This window comes from Erinaceus europaeus, chromosome 2 (genome assembly GCF_950295315.1).
Source record: "Erinaceus europaeus chromosome 2, mEriEur2.1, whole genome shotgun sequence".
NCBI classification, from domain to species: domain Eukaryota; kingdom Metazoa; phylum Chordata; class Mammalia; order Eulipotyphla; family Erinaceidae; genus Erinaceus; species Erinaceus europaeus.
Window position 1 is genome coordinate 74,678,677 of NC_080163.1, and position 18,311 is coordinate 74,696,987.

The window sequence follows — 18,311 nt, forward strand, 5'->3', positions numbered from 1 at the left end:
TTTCTCTCCCCCTCTCTATCTTCCTGTCCTTTCTCTATTTCTCTCTGTCCTATCCAACAACAACTACAGGAATAACAACAATAATAACATCAACAATGATAAGTAACAAGGGCAACAAAAGGGAAAAAAATAGCCTCCAGGAGCAGTGGATTCGTAGATTCATAGTGCAGGCACAGTGGGTTAAGCGAATGTGTCTCAAGGCGCAAGGACCGGCGTAAGGATCCCGGTTGGAGCCCCCCCCCCCCGGGGGGGGGGGGGCACCTGCAGGGGAGTTGCTTCACAGGTGGTGAAGCGCGCCTACGGGTGTCTTTCTCTCTCCCTCTCTGTCTTCCCCTCCTCTCTCCATTTCTCTCTGTCCTGTCCTATCCAACAACGAACAACATCAACAATGGCAATAGTAATAACCACGAGGCTACAACAACAAGGGCAACAAAAGGAGGAAAAAAATGGCCTCCAGGAGCTGTGGATTCATGGTGCAGGCACCGAACCCAGCAATAACCCTGGAGAAAAGAAAAAAGAAAGAAAGAAAGAAAGAAAGAGAAAAGAAAATAGAACTTCGGAGCCTCAGTCATGAACATCTTTTTGCATAGTCATTACAACATCTCCCCTGCTATATTTTTATTTTTTTAATTACAGTACACACAAAATTTAATATATTAACCATTCTCAAGTATACAGTTCAGTAGTAGTGCATATATTCATATTGTGCCACTAATCTCTAGAACCTTTAAATTTTATTTTATTTACTTATTTTTCTTTTTTTAATTTTTTATTTATTTTCCCTTTTGTTGCCTTGTTGTTTTTTATTGTTGCTGTAGTTGTTGTTGTTACTAATGTCATCGTTGTTAGATAGGACAAAGAGAAATGGAGAGAGGAGGGGAAGACAGAGGGGGGAGAGAAAGATAGACACCTGCAGACTTGCTTCACCGCCTGTGAAGCGACTCCCCTGGGGTTTGAACCCGGACCTTTACGCCGATCCTTGCGCTTAACTTGCTGCACTACTGCCCAACTCCCACTTATTTTTCTTTTTAACCAGAGCACTGAGTGGCTCTGGTTTATGGTGGGGCGGGGGATTGAACCTGGGACTTTGGAGCCTCAGGCATGACAGTCTCTGAATAACCATTATGCTATCTACCCCTGCCCTGAACTTTCATATTTTACAAAATAAATTCTGACCTCATTCCCTAGTCCCTGACAATCTGCATTGTACTTTGTGACTTAGACTATCATAAATGAAATCACAGTCTTTTTATAAATGACTTGTCTCATTTAGCATAATGACCTTCAGATCACCCATGTTGCAACCTATTTCAGAATTCCCTTCATAAATCTGAGCCCTACTTCATTGTTTTTTTTTATTATCTTTATTTTGTTTGATAGAAACAGCCAGAAATCAAGAGAGAACAAGGTGATAGAGAAGGGGAGAGGCAGAGAGACACCTGCAACACTCTTTCACCACTTGCAAAGCTTTCCCCCTGCAGGTGGGGACCAGGGACTTGAACCCAGGTCCTTGTGCACTATAATGCATGCACTCAACCAGGTGTGCCACCACCTGGCCCCACCTACTTCATTGTTTTGTTTCTCCATTCACCTTTAATGAGCATTTGGGTTGCAGTCTTTCTGCTTTTGTAAAATGTCACTATGAGTAATGGTACATAAATACATCTTTATAAAAGGCCCTGTTTTCAATTATTTTCGATCTATGTAACCAGAAATGCTGTTGCTAAATCATATGAAATTCCACTCTTTTTAAATAAAAATTAATTTTTTCAGCTTCATATTGTATTTATTTAGTAAGAAAGAGGCCGAGACCTGAGCCCTGCCCTGACTACATGTGGCGCTGGTAATAAAATCTCACAGAGTTTTCTAAAGCATGCACATTCCAGTCACTATTCATAATTTTAATTATTTCTAATTTTCATTAGAGACAGAAGTTGAGAGAAAATGAGGGGGGAGAAAGAGAGAGGGAGAGAGAGCTGCAACACTGATTCACTGCTTGTGAAGTCTAACCCCTGCAGATGGGGAACAGAGGTTTGAACCTCACGTCTTTGTGCACTGTACTGTGTGCACTCAACTAGGTGCACCACCACCTAGCCTCCCTTTTAATTTTTTAATGATTTTTAATTATATTTACTTATTGGATAGAGACAGCCAGAAATCAAGAGAGAAGGGGGAGCTAGTGAGAGAGACAGAAGAGACATGTGCAGTCCTGCTTTACCACTCACAAAGCTTTCCCCCTGCAGGTGAGGACTGGGGTTTGAACTGGGGTCCTTGCATATTGTAATATGTGTGCTCAACCAGGTGCACTACCACCTGCCCCCCCTTTCATTTTTTAAATACTATGTTTCATGACAGCTGCACTATTTTGTATTCCCACCAACAGTGTATATAATATGACTCCCAGTTTCTTCACATTCTCACCAGCAAGAGTTACTACAAGTGTTTTTTTTTTTAATTTCTTTATTGGGGAATTAATGTTTTACATTCAACAGTAAATACAATAGTTTATACATGCATAACATTTGCCAGTATTCCATATAACAATACAACCCCCCCCACTAGGTCCTTTATCATCATTTTTGGACCTGTATTCTCCCCCCAAAAAAACCCCAGAGTCTTTTACTTTGGTGCAGTAGTCTTGCTTTTGTAGATGTGGTGGATCACGTTGATTGATTTACATATATTAAACCAAACTTGCATCCCTGGAATCTGGTGGGTTGTTTTTTTAATAGCCTAGTAGATGTGAGATTCTGTGTCATGATTTTGATTTACATTACCCTAAAGATTCTTTTTCAACTTTAGTAACCACTGAAATATTGAGGAATGTTGGTATATAGGGTTGGTGCCACATGGGGTACATTTCTACATTTCCCCAAGATAGGTGTCAGTACTCCTTACTCTCCACCACATTGTAACCCTCCTCCACCACAGGGCACTTAGATTTCCAGCTGCCTTTTAGTGCCATCTTTGTCCTTCCAAGTCCCTCATCTACTGTTAATACAATCCTTTTTTTTTTTTTTTTTTTTTTGCCTCCAGGGTTATCGCTGGGGCTGGGTGCCTGCACCACAAATCCACTGCTCCTGGAGGCCATCCCCCCCTTTTGTTGCCCTATTATTGTTGGTGTTGATGTCTTTTGTTGTTGGATAGGACAGAGAGAAATGGAGAGAGGAGGGGAAGACAGGGGGAGAGAAAGATAGACACCTGCAGACCTGCTTCACCGCCTGTGAAGCGACGCCCCTGGAGGTGGGAAGCCAGGGGCTAGAACAGGGATCCTTACTCTGGTCCTTGTGCTTTGCGCCACTTGCGCTTAACCTGCTGCACTACCGCCCAGGTTTTTACCCTGTATTATTCCTTGCTTTATTTTTTCAATCTCAACTGTGAATGAGATTATTTGGCATTCATCTTTCTCCTGATTTATTTAGTGTAATTTCTTCCAACTCCATTTATGTAACAAGAGCGATTTCATTCTTTCAGCTCAGTGGGTTTGTTTGGTTTTTGTTTGTTGCTGCTGTTGTTCTTGCTATCATAGTTATCACTGGGACTTGGTATTTGTATGAAGAGTTCAATCACTGCTAGTGACCTTTTTTTTTCCCTATTTCTTTTTCATGACAGAGACAGAGGCAAATATGGAGAGGGAGATTGAAAGACACTTGCAGTACTGTTCCACTGCTTGTGAAACCTCCCCAATGCCCAATCCCCATGTAGGTGAGAACCAGCAGCGTGAATCCCATCCTTGCAAATGGTAAAGTCTACCAGATGCAACACCTCTAGTCCCGAGTAGTAATATTTTTTAACCTGAGTTATCATATGCATTACTCTACTGCTCCCAGCAGCATTATTTTTAAATAGAAGTTGACAGACAAATATATAGAGAAAAGATACACTATAGCACTATTCCACCTCTCATGAAGCTTCCCCCCACCACAAGCACTCCCATGTGGTAGCCAGGTGACTCTTCTAAGTAATATTCTAATTTTGTATATAATACAGCTTCCTTAACCATTCATCTGACATTAGAAATTAGGATTTCCATATTTTGGCTGTTAGAATGATGCTGTTGTCTACATGGGCATGCATAATTTTTTTTTTTTTTTTGCCTCCAGTGTTACTGCTAGGGCTTGGTGTCTGCACTAGGAATCTACTGCTCCTGGAGGCCATTATTTCCCTTTTGTTGCCGTTGTTGTTATTATTGTTGTTGTTATTGCTGTCGTTGTTGTTGGATAGGACCGAGAGAAATCGAGAGAGAAGGAGAAGACAGAGATGGGGACCTGCTTCACTACCTGGGAAACCACCGCCCTGCAGGTGGGGAGGGCGGGGGCTGGAACCCGGATCCTTATGCGGGTTCTTGCGCCTCTTGCCATGTACGCTTAACCTGCTGCACCACTGTCCAGCCCCCCTGTAAAAGATCTTTTGCAGGGGTGTTTTTGTGTTCTTCTAATAAATGACTAGGAAAAGAATTTCTGAGTTGTATGGTAGATCCCCTGTCCATATTTTGCACAGTCTCTAAATTCTTTCCCATAAAGAAAATTGGACCAATTGACATTCTCACCAATAATGTAAAGGGTTTCTTTTTCACCATATCCTCACTAATGCTTGTGGTTTCTGTCTTTAATGTAAAGCATTCTCAGAGGTTTGAGATAGTATATCATTATCTTGATTTACTGATAATCAGTGGCTTTTAACACTTTTAAGCACTTCTTATTTAAAATGCCCATTGGCCTCTGAATCTCTTCTTTGTTAAAGTATCTGTTTAGATATCCTTTCCCTAGTTTTATCTCTCTCTCTCTCTCTCTCTCTCTTTTTTTCACCAGAGCACTGATTAGCTCTGGTTTATGGTGGATTGGGAAATTGAACCTGTGAATTTGGAGCCTCAGGCAAGAGAGTCTTCTGTATAACCAGTATGCTATCTACCCTGTCCTTCATTCCCTGTTGTTTTTTTTTTTCCTCCTCCAGGGTTATTGCTGGGCTCGGTGCCTGCATCATGAATCCACCGCTCCTGGAGGCCATTTTTTTTTTTTTTTTTTTTCCTCCTCCAGGGTTATTGCTGGGCTGGGTGCCTGCACCATGAATCCACCGCTCCTGGAGGCCATTTTTTCCCCCCTTTTGTTGCCCTTGTAGCTTCGTTGTGGTTATTATTATTGCCCTTGTTGACACAATTCGTTGTTGGATAGGACAGAGAGAAATGGAGAGAGGAGGGGAAGACAGAGAAGGGGAGAGAAAGATAGTCACCTGCAGACCTGCTTCACCGCCTGTGAAGCGACTCCCCTGCAGGTGGGGAGCCGGGGGCTCGAACCGGGATCCTTACGCCGGTTCCTGCGCTTTGCGCCACATGCGCTTAACCCACTGCGCCACCGCCCGACCCCCTCATTCCCTGTTTTTAAATAGGGCTGTTTTTTTTTCCTGTCTGAATTTTGTGAGTTTTTTATATATTTTACTTACTATTCCTTTGATATGTGTCATGTAAATAATTTCTCTTACTCAGTAAGATACTTTTGTTGTTTTATTGATGATTTCTTCTGTTGTGCAGAAACTTCAGTTCTATGTAATCCTGTTGGTTAGTTTTTGCTTTTGTTTTTCTTGCTGTTGAGTTGTGAATTGTGAAGACATTTCCAAAACAGACATCATCAAGTGTTTCACCATTGTTTCTTCAGTGTATAGTATGGTTTCCAGTCAAACATATAAGTCTATTTTGAGCTTACATCTGCATGTAGTTTGGATTCAAAAGCCATTTGGGGGGCTGGGTAGTGGTGCATATGGTTGAGCACACAAGTCACCATCCACAAGGACCCAGGTTCAAGTCCCTAGTCCCCATATACACGGTGGTGTGTGTCTCTCTCACTTTTTTTAATTCTTCTATTTATTGATTATTGGACAGAGACAAAGAGAAACTGAGAGGGAAGAGGGAGAAAGAGGGAGACACCTGAAATCCTGCTTCATCACTCATGAAGCTTCCCCCCAGGCTTGAACCTGGGTCCTTGCACACTGTAGGATGTGCATTTAACCAGGTGTGCCACCACCTCATCCCTCTCTCTCCCTCTCTATCTCCCCCTTTCTCTCTCAGTTTCTATCCTGTAAAATATAAAGAAGGGGAAGGAAAAAATGTCCACCAGGAACAGTGGATTCATGCTGTAGGTACTGAGTCCCAGTAATAATGCTGTTTAGAAAACCCATTTTGGTGGTGACAAGATAACCAACTTTGGCATGATTAACATTTGATTCAGTGGATTATGTAAGGAAAAATAAATCCAAAAATAAACTTGTAAGTATATAATTAAGTCCAAGCCCTGGCACTCTGTCAGCAAGAGCTAAACAGTGCTCCATTTTTGAGGGGAGGGGATTGGGGCTGGTGGTGATACACCTGGTAGAGAACACATTACCACCAAGCACAAGGACCCAGGTTCTTATCTCTGGTCCCCACCTGTAGGGACTGTGTGGAGGAGTTTCACAAGTAGTGAACCAGTGCTACTAGTGTCTCTCCCTTTCTTTATTTTTATTTATTTTTATTTATTTATTATTTTTTTTAGAGTGCAAGACAGGCAGGGAAATTGCTGAGACCTACCTCCCCATTTCTCAGTTTTAGATAATATTTATATAGGTTAGTGGAGGAACTTGAAACTTCTATCTTGCCTATTTTAATATATATATATATATATATATATATATATATATATATTCCCTTTTGTTGCCCTTGTTTTTTATTGTAGTTATCGTTGTTGTCGTTGTTAGATAGGATGGAGAGAAATGGAGAGAGGAGGGGAAGACATTTTTATTTCTTTATTGGGGAATTAATGTTTTACATTCAACAGTAAATACAGTAGTTTATACATGCATAACATTCCCCAGTTTCCCATCTCTCCCTTTCTATCTCTCCCTTCCCTCTCACTTTCTCTGTCTCTATCCAAAATAACTAAAATATTTTTAAAGTAATGAAAGTCAGGGGGATCACACAGACACAAAGTTGGTTTTGACAAGGAGGAATAAAAATTCTACAGTGACTGCCTGTAGTGGTTGTCCAGATTTATGAAGACTAATAAATTTGAATATTGTTTAAAGACCCATAAAACACAAAAAGGAAAATTAGAAAGTGGATCTGACAAAATTTTCTAAGAATTCCATACACTGATGACAGACTGAGAGATGTTATTTACTTATTTTTATAAGTAAAATCTGTGAAGGTTGGGGAGGTAGATATAATTCAGCGATAGAGTGTATATGCCCTACATATAAGGTCCTGGTTGGACTCCCAGCAGCCTTAAATGCAAAAAAATATAAATAAATAAAAAACAAATAAACAGAACATCATAAATGGCAGAAAGTGCCTTGATCAAAAAAATTATGAATTAACAGGACAAATTTCTGGAAATCAACAAATAATATATTGAGCATACTGCGACATGAATAGGAAAGTCATAGAAAAGAAAGCTCAAATGACCACAAAATGAATAAAGAGGTGTTTATATCAATCAGCAATAGTGGTATTATGAGATAACACTTTGCATGTCAGAATAGCAAAAAACATCTTAAAGATACACTATCACTGCGGGGATGGATAAATATTGCGGATCCATATGATGCAATAGTCAACGACTGCCACCTCTCCAGATTCAAAGGAGGTCTCGAAACTTTACATCAGGCTCAACCTGACGCTGTTGACTGGCTACGGAAGAAGGGCAAACACTAGAAGAAGAAGAAGAAGAATGGAATGCATTTTATAAGTGCTTTAACTGTTTTATAAAACAATGTAAGATTTCGGGTGTATTTTCACACATGGTGCATATAAATCACCATACCTTTCTCTCAAGGCCTTTGCCAACCACCACCACCCCCAATAATTGCCTTACACAAAGTCCAAGAGGCAGTTTGTTCAACATTTTCCCCAAGCTCATCTACTTTACCATCTATATTCCACCTATGAGCAAAACCCTCAGGCAGTTGTACTTTGCCTCTTTTTTCATTTATAGCATAAACACCTCCAGTTCCATGTGTTTTTGTTTCAAATGATACAACCTTATTCTTTTTTTATTAGAGACTAGGATTCCATTGAACATATGCCCCATAATTTCCTTATCTAATCAACTGTCGATGGGAATTTGGGTTGTTTCATATTTTGGCTACCCTAGCTGTGTAGCTATGAACATATGAGTACATAGATCTTTTTGAATTAGTGCTTCCATGTTCTTTGGATATACTGAAGAGTGGAGTGTAGGGTATTCCCATTTTTAAATATTCCAGTAGAATGCATTCTATAGAAGTTAGAAACTAAGTACTTAGAAATTCAGCTAGGAGCTAAATACAAAATGCAGTGAACAATCCCCCACACCACCATAAACCAGAGATGAACAGTGCTCCAGTAAAAAAAAAAAAAAAAATGTAGTGAAGATCACATTTAGTGATAAGAGTTAGAAACAATGAACTGTTTAGCAAAGTGCCAATATACTTAAATGTATGAAATACATAATGCTATATATTTTACATGCATAATTTAATATGCCAAATAAGATGCTTTTCAAAGCAGAGACGATTAACAGAAATTAAGAAAAAAAAGCAAGGATTTTTTTTTTAGACATGTTGACAATAAAAATAAATTAACTACACCTGTGTGTGAGATCCAAGAGAAAGTGAAGAGTAAATTTTCATAGAAAGTTATAAAAGTATATAAATTATACTCATCCACTATAAAAATTATCAAGTAACTATGGCAACTTAAAATGTAACTTTAAAAGTTTTAAGATAATAAACTATATATAGTGCTAATAAAGACTGTAAATGTCATAAGCTCAACTATCAAAAGATGCATTAAGACAAAAACTTAAATCATGTGTTAACAATATTCTTCCCTAATTCCATGACATGAACTGTGTGTCTTGCAAGTGATTTCATTTCTGACACTGTATGGTTTGCACAAACACCACAAAGTTTGTAGTCCTTTATCAGCCTCTCCACTTCAGACTCCACACAAGCTTTGGTGACTACAGATCTGGAGATTGCACAAACTCCCCAAGGTCAATAATTTGCTAGAGCTCAGTGAAGGTTTATACTTATAAGTAAAGTCCTGTTTTAAAGGTTACAGGTCAGCAACAAACTAGGAAATGTTTCTGGCAAGTTATTTGGAAGTGGAGCGGTATTGATAGCTTCTGCGTCCTCTGTTATTGTGGAATTCGGGCTCTTTACCATGCTCATCAACATGTTCACCACAGCAAAAGGCTTGTGGAAACAGGGGAGGCTGGCAGTGGAGCACCCTGTTTACCGGATTCGGGCCACTGCTCCCCAACTGCTGGGGGTGCACTTCACGAGGATAACAAGAGCACCTGTTTCACATAATTATTGGTGCTTTAAATGAGAAAATACATTAAAACACTTAGCTTATAGAAAAGATTCAAAAAGGATTCTAATTTGCTCAACAGCATAAACTGACTAAAATTTTTCATAAGTACAGCTTTGCCATGTGCACAGCTCAAGTTTGAGCTGACTCCCATTGAAATGGGGAGAAAACTTTAGTGCTGTCTATAGTGTCTTCTCCCACTTCTACTTATTCTTATTTTATTCTTATTTCTTACTCTTATTACTTATTCTTATTTCTCTACTTCTAATTATTCTTATTTTAAAAACCTATTTATTAATGGGAGGGCAGGAGAAATATAAACCAGACTATCATTCTAGCACATGTGATACCAGGGGTCAAACTCAGGGGCCCATGCGTCAGCTTGGTGCTTTACCACTGTGCCAACTTTGCCCCACCCTCTTTATCTCTATCCAGAAAAGTGAGTCCAAAGTGGTGAAACCCCATTGATGACAAAAAAAAAAATTATAAGAAGTATAATCTTCACACTTGTCTTCCCACATCCAATGAAGATCATTCTCATACTTTTGCTTCTATTTCGAGAACCTCCCCCCACACACCAACTACCCATCGTTCCGATTTCTCTTATTTCTATTCTGTATCTTCTCTAGAAACTATGATAAAACAATCTGTTCTTAATTCATCATCTGTAGGAACTCCTAATATTCATATCATCATTCTGAGCTTTCCATATTTAACTGAAATTCAGCCTCATTTTAAACTTTTATAGACTAACCTCTCTTAATGTTTACTGCAGTATCTTTTCAGTGTTTTATTATCACTTTTTCTTCTTTAATTGGGTTGCCACTAATTAAAGTCACCTGGGAACAGGAGCCTTTACAGCCTTATTTCCTATCATATGACTTCTTTCCCTAGATTCATTATAGTTTTCAAAAAAAAAATCCTTAAAATTTTCTTTTTTCAAGATTTTCACTGGGAGAAGGGTCAAAATATAGTTCAAATGACACCTTTCTAATGTTTTCTATAAAAGTTACCTGGGGAAGTGGGGTGGTGGTGCACCTGGTTGAGTGCACATGTTCCAGTGAGCAAGGACCTGGGTTCAGGCTCCATCCCCACCTGCAAGGGGAAAGCTTTACTGCCAGGATAGCCTGAAGGTGCTTCTTCCCGAGCAAGTGCTCTCTGGGTTGAATAGAACTTGACTGGAGCCAACCTAGGCTGCTGCGTGGGAGAAGGATCAGGAACTCCTGTCAGGCCAGCGTCGCAGGAGAGAGACTCTGGGAGCCGGAAGGCGATCCAAAGTGTTTAATCAGAAAAGAATCTGTATTTATACTCGCCGAGAAGGGAATAGTAGGGTGGAAAACAGGATGTGACGAAGAGAGGGTACTGCCCAACACTTTGCAAGTGGTGAAGCAAGACTGCAGGTGTCTCTGCTTCTCTCCCTGTTATCTCCTCCTTCCTCTCAATTTCTGGCTGCCTCAATCCAACAGACAAGTAAGTAATAATAAAAAAAAATTAAGTTACCTGGGAGGGCTAAATCAACATATTGCTCCCATACTGCACTATTGAATAAGCACATACGAAGTTTTATCTAAGGTCCAGTGAGATAGCTCCTGTGCTTTGTGATTTCTGGGACCTGGATTTGAGCCCCTGACTCCCAGTGGGAGTAACTCCAGTGCTATGGTATCTCTGTCTCTGTCTATCTCTTAGTTTCAACACAGTGAAGCTCCCCTCCACCACACACCACACATACACACACACTAATCTTTTTTTTTTTTTTTTGTCTCCAAGGTTATCGCTAGCATTTGGTGCCCACCCTATGAATTCACTGCTCCTGGAGGCCATTTTTCCCATTTTGTTGTTGTTATTATTGTTGTTGTTGCCATTGTCATTGCCGCTGTTGTTGGATAGGACAGAGAGAGATCCAGAGAGGAGGGGAAGACAGAGAGGGGGAGAGAAAGATAGACACCTGCAAACCTGCTTCACTGCTTGTGAAGCGACTCCTCTGCAGGTGGAGAGCCAGGGGATCCAACTGGGATCCTTGCTCTGGTCCTTGTGCTTTACGCCATGTGCGCTTAACCCACTGCGCTAACACACAGCTCCCCAAACTAATCTTCACAACTAAAAGTTGGGCTCTACAAATGTCCCCATTTAATTGCATGCAGGCTGAGGAATCACTCAGGGATTCTTCATATTGCCAAACAGCCTCCCTAGGTGGATTTTTCTTTTTTTCTTCTTAGGTGGAACGAGAGACAGAAAGAAAGGAGTGAAACCACAGCACCATTTTAGCATTTATGGTGCTCCTCTGGTGCTGTCCACTTATAATGACACCTTTTATTCATTATTAAAATTGTTTATTATTTATGTATTGAATAGAGACAGCTCAAGAAGGAAGGGGAAGAGAGAAAGACACCTGCAGCAGTGTTTCACCACTTGTGAAGCTTCCTCCCTGCAAATGGTGGTGGGATAGGGGAGGCTTGAGGCTTGATCCTAGCGAATGGTAATATGTAATCTCAATATGTATTCTCAGCAGCCTGGCAACTTTTTTTTTCCCTCCAGGGTTATTGCTGGGGCTCGGTGCCTGCACTACGAATCCATTGCTCCAGGAGGCCATTTTTTCCCCTTTGCTGTCTATCGTTGTTGTTGTTAATATTATTGTTGTCATTGTTGTTGGATAAGACAGAGAGAAATGGAGAGAGGAGGGGAAGACAGAGAGGGGGAGAGACCTGCTTCACCGCCTGTGAAGCAACTCGCCTGCAAGTGGGGAGACGGGGGCTCGAACTGGGGTCCTTACACTGGTCCTTCTGCTTTGTGCCACGTGTGCTTAACCCACTGTGCTACTGCCAGCCCCCCCCAGCCTGGCTACTTTTAAAAGATAATGAATCTAAGGTTGAAAGCAACTGATGATCGCCCCAAAACACGCAGCAAGAGTACACAGCTCAGATGAAGGAAGTATGGTTGTTTTGTACATACTTAACAAGTACATTCAAGTATGCCAGCAGTTGGCAAGTGCTAGATAAGTATCTGTTAAATGAACAAAGCTAGAATTCAGTAGACATCACAATAAATAGCTATGCATAAATACAGTGAAGAATACTGGAGCTGGCAGGGACAGAGGATAAGATAGAACACTATATATCCATACACATCTATCATATGTATATGTTCTAAACATAAAAACAGTATTCACTTGGTCTTTCTGATGCTGTAAGGGTAATTTGAGAAGGTAGGACTTCAGGTCTAGTTAGTGGCAGACTAGAAAATTTCCCACTTGGGAGATAATGTTGACAGTTATGCAAAAAAAGATATTCATGCCGAGGTTCCGCTGTCACAGGTCCAATCCCCAGTATCACAAAAAGCCAGAGCTGAACAGTGTTCCGGTTAATAATAATAATAATTAATAATTAATAATAATAATAATCAGCCGGGCGGTAGCACATCGGGTTAAGCGCACATGGCTTGAAGCGCAAGGACTGGTGTAAGGATCCCGGTTAGAGCCTCCAGTTCCCCACCTGCAAGGGGTCACTTCACGGGTTGCAAAGTAGGTCTGCAGGTGTCTGTCTTCCCTTCCTCTCTGGATTTCTCTCTGTCCTATCCAACAACAACAGCAATGGCAACAATAACAACAAGGGCAACAAAATGGGAAAAATGGGGAGTCGGGCGGTAGCGCAGGGGGTTAAGCACACGTGGCGCTAAGCCCAAGGACCAGCATAAGGACCCCGGTTCAGCCCAGGCTCCCAACCTGCAGGGGCATCGCTTCACAGGCGGTGAAGCAGGTCTGCAGGTGTCTTTCTCTCCCCCTCTCTGTCTCCCCCCCCTCCAATTCTCTCCGTCCTATCCGACAACAATAAAACAAAGGCAACAAAAGGGAATAAATAAATAAAATTTTAATGGGGAAAACGGCCTTCAGGAGCAATGGATTCGTAGTGCAGGAACCGAGCCCCAGCAATAACCAGAGCACAGCTCATCTCTAGTTTATGGTAGTGTGGGGGACTTTGGAGTCTGGGACTTTGGAGACTCTCTTTGCATAGCCATTATGCTATCTACCCCAGCCCTAAAAGAAAAAAAAAAAAAAAAAAAAAAGAATGGGGAAAAGAAAAGAAAAGAAAAGAAAATTCCCATTTGTTCATTCAAGCATGTTCAATACTGCCTACCCGAGAGTGCTACACTGCAGACACAACCCTGCTGGAAAGACACCAGCTTCCCAATTCCACCCTGCAGGAAGACGAAGCTGGTAGGCGGAGCAGCACTGCAGGAAGACTAAGCTGGGGGCAGAGTTCCACCGCCGAGCCGCACGAGGCCGCTGCATCCCGCCCCTTCCCTCCTTCCGTCGCATCCCGAGCCCCGGCGCTGCAGCCGGTTCGCCTTTTCCCGGCGGAAATGCCCGGGCGATGACGGAAACCCTGAGGGAGGGGAGGCCGAGGACTGGGGAGCAGGGCTGAGAGGGCCGAGAGGAGCCCGCGGGCAGAGGGCGGCTGCGGCTGCGGCTGCTGCGGCGGCGGCGGCTGGACTCGGCCCGGCCGGAGCTGCGTCTGAAGCCCCGCGCCCCGCTGCCGCGTCCTTCCCGGAGCCCTTGTCCGTGTTCGGGCGCGCGAGGCCCATCGCGCGTGGGCGGGGGTGTCCCCGAGGCCGCGCGCCTGAGCCGCGCTCGGGGCTTGGGCGGGGCGCGGAGGCCTCCCTCGCGGGTCCCCAGCTCTCGCGCCGGGAGCTGGAAGCGGCGGCGGCTGCGGAGAGCGCGGCCTCGGGGCGGGGGTGGGGGCGGGGAGGGGGGCGGCGGCGGCGGCGGCGGCGGCGAGGGGAAGACCGCGGACAGCCATGGACGACAAGGTGTTCAGCAAGGAGCTGGACCAGTGGGTCGAGCAGCTGAACGAGTGTAAACAGCTGAACGAGAACCAAGTGCGGACGCTGTGCGAGAAGGTGAGCGACCAAGGAGAAGCGGAGCGGGACGGACCCTCCCCCCATTTTCTTTCCCTTCCGGCCTCTCTCCCGGCCGAACTCCGCACCCCCCCTAACGCCCCCCACTCCTCCGGGGAGGCGAAGCGCCGCCTCCCCCGACCTGCTTGGCCCCGCCCAGGACTCGAGCCCCCCCAAAAAACGACAACAAAAAAAGCTCCAGGCCTATGGGGTCGGGTGTAGACGCGCGAGGCTGGGAAAACCGGCATCCCGAATTCACGCCTTGAAATTGATTGAGGTCGTCGACCCTGATTAGTGGGAGGGGTTCCTGACACTCAGCTTTTCACCTGTATACACTGGCGATCGAGTGCAAGCTCATTATTAGGCTCTTGCAAGCTCTTACTTGAAAAAAAAAAAAATGAACCCAATGATGTTCGTAGTAACGAGCTTGTGAATAAAAGTAGAATGCTTATCAGGACTCGGATTCTTCCAAAATAATTTTTTTTTAAATCACTAACGGGGGCGGGGCGTGCCAAGTTTGTGTGTGTAGAGAAAGAGAGGTGGGTGTGATGACAGATTGATTTTTGTTGTTTTAAGCTAGAGATTGTCTTTGGTGAAAACATGGTGATTGGTTTTCACACTGAGTAACACTTGGAAGAGGAATGTTGGTCTTTCAAAAACAAGAAAGCAAGCCTTCCGTTTATTAGAATTGATGAAGGGAGCGTGTTTTTTTTTTTTTCTTTCTGCTGGGTCTCACTTTTGAAAGTTGTTTCTACTTCTCCTAAATGTAGTTGTTTTTTTCTCTTCCTAAAGAGTAGTACACTATTTAAGTGGTCGCCTCTGTACAGTGAGATTATATATATATATATATATATATATATATATATATATATAGTATTTGATAGAGACAGAGAAATTGAGAACTCGAGGGGGAGAGAAACCTGTAGCCCTACTTCCCCCGCAGGTGGGGGACCAGGGGCTTGAACCCGAGTCCTAGCACACTGTAATGTGTGTGCTTAAACAGATGCACCAGCTCTTGTCCCTTGTACAGTGGTTCTTTTTATTTATTCATTTTACCTCCAGGGTTATCGCTGGAACTTCAATGCCTGCACTACGAATCCACTGCTCCTGGGAGCCATCCCCTCATTTTTTTGTTGCCCTTGTTATTGTTGTCGTTGCTGCTGTTGTTGGATAGGACAGAAATTGAGACAGCAATGCCCAGTTTTGAAACTAGCTGAGCTAATCTCACTATGAACATTAGATACAGACTTGTTATTGTTGTGTTTGCTGCTGTTGTTGGGTAGGACAGAAATTGAGAGAGAAAGGGAAGACAGGGAGAGAAAGACACCTGCAGGCCTGCTTCATCGCTTGTGAGGTGACCCCCCCCCGCAGGTGGGGGGGCTCGAACCGGGATCCTACATGATCTTAAAGTGATCTTAATTTTCTGAATTCATTATTGTTTCCTGATTATTGTTTTGTTCTCATTGAATAATACAGACTAATATTCCTTGAAGGAATGATGAGGTTATCTACCCTTGACTGTTGTTGAGTATATTTGTGTTTTAAAATCATGATCTCAGGGGCCAGGCGGTGGCGCATCTGGTTAAGTGCACACATTAACAGTGTACAAGGACCCAGGTTCAAGCCCCTGGTTCCCACCTTCAGGGGAAAGCTTCACAAGTGGTGAAGCAGGGCTGCAGGTATCACTCTTTCTTCCCCCTCTGTATCTTACCCTCCCCTCTCAATTCTGTCTCTATCCAATCATTAAAAAAAAAACAATTAAAAAATCATGATCTCTGGGGGGAAAAACTCATGATCTCTGAAAACTTTCTTGAGCGTGGTTTTCTAATTTATTATTATTACTATTATTACCTCCAGGGTTATATCTGGGGCTTGTTGTCTACACTACAAATCTACTGTTCCTGGTGGCTAGTTTTCATTTTATTAGATAGGACAGAGAGAAATTGCAGGAGGAAAACTTGAATAACTGTAAAGCAGTACTACAGGTGTCCCTCCTCTTTGTCTCTCTCCCTTCCTCTTTGTTTATCATATTCTATCAAAACAAGAAAGAAAAAGGTTCTGGAGGATGTCCATCAGGCCTTACAGGCACTGAGCCCCAACAGTAACCCTCGTGGCAAAAAAAAAAAAAAAAGAGGTTTAAAATCAGTTATTTTGTCAGCTGTCATATTAAGTGAAATGCCCAGTTTTGAAATTAGCCGAGTTAATCTCACTATGAACATTAGATACAGACTTGAAGTTATGGATAAACTTGCTGAGTCATTTTTTTTTTATCTTTGATTTTATTATTGTTATTTTTTTAATATTTATTCTCTTTTGTTGCCCTTGTTTTATTGTTGTAGCTATTGTTGTCATTAGAACAGAGAGAAGATGGAGAGGGAGAGAGATAGACACCAGCAGACCTGCCTCACCGCCGGTGAAGCGACTCCCCTGCAGGTGGGGAGCCAGGGCCTCGAACCGGGATTCTTCCGCCAGTCCTTGCACTTTGCGCCTTGTGCGCTGAACCCGCTGCGCTACTGCCCGACTCCTGATTTTATTATCTTTAAGATGAACTCCTAAGAGACCAGACGGTGGTGCACCTGGTTAACTGCTCACCTGGTTCTGGTCCCCACCTGCAGGGAGAAAGCGTCACAAATGGTGAAGCAGGGGAGTCCAGATGATAGCGCAGCAGGTTAAGCTCACGTGGCGCAAAACTCAAGGATTGATGGAAGGATCCCGGTTCGAGCCTCTGGCTCCCCACCTGTAGGGGAGTCCCTTCACAGGCGGTGAAGCAGGTCTGCTGGTATCTATCTTTCTCTCTCCCTCTCTGTCTTCCCCTCCTCTCCATTTTTCTCTGCCCTATCCAACAACGACGACAACAATAACAAGAATAAAAAACAAGGACAACAAAAGGGAAAATAAATATTGAAAAATGGTGAAGCGGGACTACAGGTGTCTCTGTCTCTTTCCCTCTCTTTTTTCCCCCTCCCCTCTCACTTTCTTGCTATCTATCTAATAATATATTAGAAAAGAAAAAAAAAAAGATGAACTCCTAGAAGAAAACATCGTACCCACTATACAATCACATTTGGGTCTTTATTACTATAAGAAGTTCTTTGTATTAGTGAGTATTATTTTGACTTCACCCCTAAATAAACTGGACTGCCAATCCCTAAAGCCATATGTTAAAGCTTATATCTTACCCACATTTTACTTTGAATATTTGTATTTTTCCACTAAACTTGAATTTATTTTTTTTTATTGGATAGAGACAGAAAAATTTAGAGGGGAGGGGAAGACAGGGAGAGAGACAGACCCCTCCAGCTCTACCTCACCATTCATGAAGCTTTCCTTCTGCAGTAGGGACCAGGGCCTTGAACCCAAGTCCTTGAATACTGTAGTATGTGCACTTAACCAGGTGTGCCACTGCCTGGTCCCTAAACTTAAAAATCTTTTAGTGAAAATCCCTACTGTAGTGTGCAATGCATAATTAACTCTGATAAGTAGCCTGTCTTAATTCAAAGCCTAACCTCCAGACTCTTTGTACCTCTTGTCTGTAAGATGGAGGAGAGAGTAGTAACATTTGCTGATCTCTGAGAGTGATTGTGAGTACTAAGATAAAATTCTGACTGAGTGTTAAAGAAAAAAGAAATTAGGGCTGACAGCGTGACACACCAGGCTTTCATGTTTGAGGTCCAACAGGTCTCAGACTCAATCAGTGGCACCACTATATGCCAAAACTGAGCAGTGTGCTGTCACTTCTCTGTTTTTGCCATGAGAAAAAAATATATATATTTGGGGAGCCAGGTGGTGGTGCACCTAGTTGAGCACACATGTTACAATACACAAGGACTTGGGTTTGTTCTGCAGGTGTCTCTGTCTATCTCCGTCTTGATTTCTGGCAGTCTATCCAATAAATCAAGATAATTTTAAAAATTTGTAAAGGAAAATATATGTATATATATATATATTAAGAGAAAGGAGGAGGAAAAACAAAAATGGAAATAACTCTTTTGAGGGCTGGACAGTGACACACTTGATAGAATGTCCAAGTTACCATGCATGAGGATCCATGTTCCAGTCCCTGGTCCCCAATCGGGGCGGAGGACTTTGTGAGCAGCAG

General features: G+C 42.7%; 1 protein-coding gene across 2 annotated transcripts in view; it reads left to right on the forward strand.

The window, feature by feature from the left end:
• Positions 1–13,637: 13,637 nt before the first annotated feature.
• Positions 13,638–18,311, forward strand: part of PPP2CB (protein phosphatase 2 catalytic subunit beta) — a 29,789-nt gene continuing 25,115 nt past the window's right edge. The window contains exon 1 of one of the 2 annotated variants that reach the window (XM_060182919.1): positions 13,638–14,215. In XM_060182919.1, the coding sequence (XP_060038902.1) occupies positions 14,114–14,215 (102 nt within the window). In that variant the 5' untranslated portion in view covers positions 13,638–14,113. The remainder of the gene's footprint in view (positions 14,216–18,311) is intronic. The other variant, XM_007532141.3, reaches the window with a different exon arrangement.